General features: G+C 54.5%; 1 protein-coding gene across 1 annotated transcript; it reads right to left on the reverse strand.

Moving 5' to 3' along the window:
* Positions 1-1083: 1083 nt before the first annotated feature.
* On the reverse strand, positions 1084-6928 carry LOC119105923 (uncharacterized). Its single transcript, XM_037229486.1, has 6 exons — positions 6777-6928; positions 6103-6199; positions 4834-4903; positions 4245-4308; positions 3742-3896; positions 1084-3277 (listed from the first exon to the last, which is right to left on the reverse strand). Exon 6 carries the CDS (start codon positions 3167-3169, stop codon positions 1421-1423), a length of 1749 nt encoding a protein of 582 aa, XP_037085381.1. The 5' UTR covers positions 3170-3277; positions 3742-3896; positions 4245-4308; positions 4834-4903; positions 6103-6199; positions 6777-6928; the 3' UTR covers positions 1084-1420.
* Between the last annotated feature and the right edge of the window lie 205 nt (positions 6929-7133).

Here is a 7133-nt window from a genome sequence, read left to right on the forward strand (position 1 = left end):
TAAATATAATATATAAATATAAATAATAAATAAAAGGAAAATAAGGCGGCCAAAATTTGATGCGAAGTTGTGATACTGTACATGAGTTCATCGGGAAAACCATTCCGGATGCTAATTTTGGGATTGCCCCCCTCGATGAAAGTTTTCTTTCGGATGCACTGGAAGCAGTTCCTGCATCAGAAAACCGTTGAGTTGCGGCAAGAGCGCCTTCGCACAGTGTGCAATATTTTGATCAATGATTCATCCCGGTGTTTGACCAGTGTTACATTGGCTTGAACTAAACTTTACTCATTGATCAAAAGTTCAAAGGTCTTGTCCACCCGTCAATTTGTCCTCACATTCATGTCGACACACAATTACTTCGTTTTTAAAGTCCGTGCCGTGTTCGTGCATGCTATTCGGCGCACGTGCTCCCATTGCGCGATACGCTTTGAAGTCGTATCAGAAGACCCCGGCATGCAATAAACGCTCGACAACAAAACAGTGCGATTTATTTGCAATGTGGCGCGTGGTGGCCGCTGATGGCTTGTAGGGAAACCATGGGAGGGCTACCCGGAAGAAGTTTATAGGGTGCTGGTGGGGGTGATGGGGATGGTGTGGTTTACAATCATATTGTACACGCGCACCTTCTGAAAACTAAATCAGAAACATGCTCTACTCACATCTTCACTACAAATGCCTTAGAATTTGGGTGGATGTGTTTACAAGTCTCACACAGGTGTATTATTATTTATCTTCACAACGTCGCCATGTCAACATCCCGTGTTTCCATCCTCGTTTCCTGAACTTCATGGAGGGATGTGATATGTCGCTCGCTGTGATATAAATGTGATATATCGCTCGCTATCACATGAATGTGATATGTCGCTCGGGATGTGATATGTCGCAGCTGATGTGTCGCTCCGCACCATGTGGGTTGGTTTCGCATCAGCACATCACACAGCACAGCATCCCGTACGCACGTACAGTGGTATGGTCATACCAAATATTATGCTCACTCGAACAAAAGCGCACTGAGGGTCTTGCAATGTGGTCAGTCAGACATTCTTGAGTTATTCTAATCAAGGAGGCATTCTGGTTCGTCAGAGCTTTGCGTTATCCGCAATGCAGTGCAAAAGTGAAACAATTTATTTTCATTTTATTGAGAGCTTGTAAATCGGCACACATTAATGTTCGACACAACAGCGCTGCGAGTCAGCATAACTGGTCACGCCATCAAACGGAGGGCACATCTGAGGAGGGCACGGACGGTGGGGGGCACGAACGGCACACAATGTACAATACACATACTCTGTACAAGTCCAAAAACTCCGCCACATTAAGACAGACCCCACGCATCTGCAAGATAATGTACCGCAGGTCTCTGAGCTAAAACCCTGTATCGACTGCCCGGTTGCTGGTTCCATTCTCAGAGGCGCTATCACGGGGGAGGAAATCGAGGGGGACGAGGTCTCGGGCCAGTCAGGTTCATCCCGGCGAGTGCCATGTTCATATTATTCCTCGCTGGCCAAAGCAGGCCCGGCGGCTGCACCAGAACGGGAGCGGGAAGAAGACCCTGCCCCTGCGCTACGGGCCCGCCTTGAGGGGGCAGTGGAAGGGGGAGAATGCCCTGGCCCTGTCTAGCACCAGCCTGAGGTAGCTGGGCAAACGGCCGGGGCGGCGGGACTACGGCCGGCACCAGGGGGCTCTGTTGACGCGATTTCTGCGGTGAGCGTCCAGACTGCCCCAGCTGGACACCGTGTCTGGGGTCAGGTCTGTAGGCGGCCAGGTGACCTGTCTCGGCGCGGTCCTGATGCTCTGGAGAGGCCTGCACCAGAGGCATGCCCTGAAGCCAGGGGACAGGCTGCTGGGGGTCGGCCCTCAGTCCGCCAGACGCTCCCCGGCGGCCCAGCTCACCAGGCTGACCTCCAACCTGTCTAACGGCAGCCACCACGGCCACGTCCTCCATCACCTCCCTGTTGTCGGGGAGGCTGCGGCGGGGGACCGCGCCGGTGGGCCTCAGTGGGCGGCTCTCGGCGACCTCCGGCCTTCTCTCCGTGGCGGCTGCAGCGGCGGCGACTGCACGATCGTACATGGGTCTCCTCTCCGCCGGGGCGGCGACGGCGGCGGCTGCTGGACGATCGTACAGTAGCCTCCATTCGTGGTCGCCGATTGCTGATCCCCTCTCCACCGGGGCGGCGACAGCGGCTGCTGCTGGACGATCGTACAGGGGTCTCCATTCGTGGTCGCCGATTGCTGATCCTCTCTCCGCCGGGGCGGCGACAGCGGCTGCTGCTGGACGATCGTACAGGGGTCTCCACTCGTGGTCGCCGATTGCTGATCCCCTCTCCACCGGGGCGACGGCAGCGGCTGCTGCTGGACGATCGTACAGGGGTCTCCATTCGTGGTCGCCGATTTCCGGTCTTCTCTCTGCGGGGGCGTCGGCGGCGGCCGCGAGTGGACGATCGTACAGGGGTCTCCTCTCGCGGTACGTTGGTGCAGTTCCGGCACCAGCGGCGGCGACCGCCGCAAGAGGCGCTGCCTGATCGGGGCTAGCGCCATCGGTGGGGGCGGCGCGGCTCGCCTTAGGATAGAATGGCTCGGCGTTCACGTACTGCGCCAGATCGGAACCCGCCGGTGCCGGCCCAGGTCGAATCGGAGCACTGGCTCCTTGTGTTCTAAGCTGGGGGTCTAAACGCCCTTCTGGTGAGTCTCTTTGGGGGTCGAAGGGGGCCAGATTCCCTTGCCCTAGATCTCTCTGCAGTTGATCTACATTCCGTCGTGGTTGATCCCCTTGCTGTTGAGACATGCCCCACAGTGTTTGATCCACCTGCTGTTGACCCACATTCTGCCGTGGCTGATCCCCCTGCTGCTGACCCATGTCCCACAGTTGTCGATCAATACGTTGTTGGCCCACATTCCGTCGTGGTTGATCCCCTTGCTGTTGAGACATGCTCCAAAGTTTTTGATCCACCTGCTGTTGACCCACATTCTGCCGTGGTTGATCACCCTGCTGTTGACCCATGTCCCACAGTTTTTGGTCACTCTGCTGCCGACCCATGTCCCACAGTTGTCGATCAACTTGTTGTTGGCCCACATTCTGCCGTGGTTGATCACCCTGCTGTTGACCCATGCTCCACGGTTTTTGACCACCTTGTTGCTGACCCATGTCCCACAGTCGTCGATCCATTTGCTGTTGACCCACATTCCGCCGTGGTTGATCCCCCTGCTGTTGATTCCTTTGTTCCCGCGAAGCGCCTTCTGACAAGGACTAGTTCACCGGGCCGTCACCAGGTGCCTGAGAAAAGGCAGGCGAGGGGCCAAGTGTTGTTGGACAGAAAACATCTTTTGGGTTGCTGAAATGTGTGGTAGCTGGTTGCGTACGTACGAAATCAACAAACGAGAGACATATCCTCCCCGCCACGTGCCGGTGAGCACGATAGTAGCACAACCTGTATCATAGCACGAAGCACGTGACAATTCGAATGTCGTTTTAACAGATCGAGTACGTACAACCACGAAAAACTTTCACTAAATGTTTTCACATTGGTGACCGCCTACTACATGCTGCAACCGTAGTAGGGCTTTAAAATATACGACTCAGAACAAACGAGCTTTCCTTACTACTTTACCTAGTTCGACCAAACCTTGTTCGCAATGACCCAGCATAGCTAGATTTTTCTGTGTCGATTATTTTCTGGTGCCCAGGGCATGGCACTTCTACAATACGCGGACGCCTGGCATGGCCCCCGTGTGACGCACCTGTACTGCGTCTGCGTGGGCTCCAGCATCTCCGCTTGGGAGGGCTATCGGGCCGCCGGCAGGTACAGGTGGCGGGACGATCGGGGCGACATCTACACCGACCGTGGCATGAAGCTGACGCGCCCCGGCCGCACCCGCGCGTCGGTTATCTCCGTCTGGGTGGCAATAAGTAGGGCACGAGTGGTAGATGATAAGCCACTAGCGATATTCATTGCACCAAAAAAGCAAACGACTCTGGTAAAAGTTGGAAAATTAAGATGCTTGAGGCATTTACCTTCCTGTACATCGCTAGCGACTCTGACACCGATTCCTATTATATCGTTAAAATCCAAAATTGTACACAGCTGCACTAGGGGACAGGTGACATAACCTGGAAAATGATTCCGGCCACTACAATTTTATGTTGTTGAGCTTTTTATACGGCTTAAATTGAAAGATGACCCACATCCCATGCTTGTTTTTTGTGACCTATCTTCCTTTCTTTCTCTACATGCTTCAATTACCTGTGTGTCCCTGTGCACCAAAGGGGTATCGAGGCCACGGCTCACTGGCCATGGCTCCCAGCAACTGAAACATCAGCCACTGTTAGTGAAGGTGGGGTAAGACCATGGGCACGGCGGCATCCAGGAGACTATCTGGCTTGAAGGACTTGACGAATTCTTAAAATTGAGTGTGTATGGGTAGGGACCAGTTGAAACAAGGCGACTCAACTGATTTTACCAAGTTCGGGACCGCCCGGGCTGCGTCTCTCCAGCACATTAAGGAACGAAGGACCTGTAGGGAGTAACTCATACAGCATAAGAGTTTGGAATTTGTGTTTGTTATGGACAAACGATAGCGGCTACGTGCCACTGTGGCTATGTATGCAGCAAATCCCGAGGACAAAAGAGCAAATGAGTAAAGGAGCGAAAGGGTATAGATCAGAAAAGATTGAGGGATGGAAAGAGGCCAGAGGGCCCGAGAAAGATGGAGAGACCGAGACCGAGAACGAACGACACATTTGCACTCACGATGCAAATGATAAATGTGAGAGTTTTTAGCACACCACACGCTTGGCCAGACAGAAGCGCCGGATATCCGTTCCTATCTTACCTCTCTGTTGCCGCCAGGCACTTGCGGCCCCATGTCCCTGCTAGCTTCAAAGACGTCATCTAATGGGTCGCTGTAACAGTGCAACGAATCATAAATCAGGTTGTTTGCAAGCCCTATTCTCGATAGTACTTAAGTCATAGTAGTCACTTGTTGACACTGAATGCGAAGCCTTTTTCCTACCATTGTGTGGTTGATTTCCATTCTGAACCTGACCTGGTGTGTGAAACTTTCATCAGACTCCGGCTCAGTTCTGACTTATGGAGGCATCACTGGTTTGAAATTGATTCAGATGATAACCACTCAGCAGGCGATGTGTGCCATGCCATTCAGTTATGTCTAAATAAGACAATAATTTTGTGAACGGTTCACTTCCACTCGACGGTGCTCCACTTCGAGAACATGTCAGCTGTCGGACCACACACGTTTCGAGCTAAACCTGTTTAATTCGAATTGGCTAGCTGACCAGCTGGTTCTCCCAACTACGGCTGCGTCTTCCAATACCATTTCTAGGGAGCTGAATGCACCTCGTCTCAAAATGTGGTAAATTCTAGGTCAGAGTAGGAGCCACTCACATGTCTGCTTCCAACAACTCTGTTTTGACTGCATCTCTAACATTTGCTACAGAATACGGATGACTCTGGGTTCGGAACACTCGTCTAGCAAAGTTCGTCACGAGTACTCTAAACCCGCCGCCTAAGCTAGGCCGCTCCAGCTCAGAGGACAATTTTGGCTGCAGACTGCTGAACAAGGCTGGGCGGGGACGGGTTAGGGCAGGGGGAGGGGGGGGGGGGGGGTCACACAGCGCTGCGGCACTCACTGCGGGCTGGCTAATTTTCCTTGGACATCCGCCAGTCGACCTTTCCAGGCGAGTGAAGTCGAGAACAACGCGACGTCTCTACAAGTGGTAATCGGTGCCGGTAGGCTATGAGCAAAGCATGCTATCTTCAACTCTTTGTGGCAACTGACTGAGCCTGGACCGATCCTCAGTTGCAAGTGATCTTTGAACATCTTCAAATTTTAAATAATGCATGCACGGCACAGCAGCCTCAGAAATCTCCAAGCGGTGCAACAAGAACAGATAAGAGAGCAGCACGAATGTTGCAGTTGCAGATGCCATCACCTGTTTATCCTCGATGCGTATGCGCAAGCAGGAGCATCCCCGCTCTCAGAGCCCGGGTGAAAGCAACCAGTGAAAACGCTGTGGGCATCGAATGATCCCGACCTCTGGAGCATTTCGGTCGGAGCACTGGGCTGTCTTTTGGCACTCACGTGGCCGCCGCACGTCCTGGAGGTCTGGACGGACCAACGGTGTCGAGTAGCTTCGAGAGGTCCATGTTCAGCAGCGAAGGCGAAGGGCCCACGGCTCCTGGTGAGGAGGAAGCCGCGGTCATTAGCTCTGGTAAGTGATTGGGACACCCTCGCTTCAGGCGCGTGATGGGGGCTCGCTGTAACTTATGGGCAACGTGAACGTTCATTTATAACAGCCCCAACTTGCATTAGACGCGGTTCATTGCTTGGACGTCGTTCTCCTCGCTCCAAGTGGATCTGGGGGAAACGTTTGTAGATCGTGCGGCTCCGTTTTGTTTTGCAACTCCAAAATCCAAGTATTAGGCCTTTGCAACCCCGCGGCATCTACACTACGTTGGCGCCAACAGCAGCCTCGATGCCGCGAAGCACGCCACACTTCTGTTTTAAGGGAACGCGACGCACCCCGTCTGGCGGCCTCTAATGCAGCGCCAGCGACTGCGGCGGTCATGCTGACGCTCGGAGATCATGGCTCTGCCGGAACTCGTACTAGGACCCCCACGTGGGATCCGAAGGTGTGAACTACGCGGGTTATCACACCAAGCGCCCCCACACCGACCCCTATATCAGACAAGCGCAGCTGGGCACCAAGCCTGCTCGCGCTTCACGTGTGGCCGGCGTCTGCCAGCTGAGCCCACCTTCCAAGCCCGGCAGGTCCGCGTCAGTGTGCCGGTCCACCTCCTCCAGCAGACTGTGCTCGCCATCGTCCAGGGGCTCCGAATGCTCGCTCAGGTAACCACCCGGCGCTCGGGACCAGGTGCCCGGTCGGCTGGTTCGCGGCGCGGCCACGGGCGGCGCCACCGGCGCCACGACGGCCGGCGGGTCGGGCGGGCGGACAGCCGCGCTGGGCTGGCTGGCGCGGCTGTCCGGGGGCGGACTCGGAATGCCTGTCGGGCGCAGAGGTGTGATGAGATGCCGTTGCATGGGAAAGTGTGAGCAGATAGTCACAACAACAACGGAACATAAATGCCGGGGCATGTATTAGAGGAATCCAC

This window comes from Pollicipes pollicipes, unplaced genomic scaffold (genome assembly GCF_011947565.3).
Source record: "Pollicipes pollicipes isolate AB1234 unplaced genomic scaffold, Ppol_2.1 Scaffold_6138;HRSCAF=7277_pilon_pilon_pilon, whole genome shotgun sequence".
NCBI classification, from domain to species: Eukaryota; Metazoa; Arthropoda; class Thecostraca; order Pollicipedomorpha; family Pollicipedidae; genus Pollicipes; species Pollicipes pollicipes.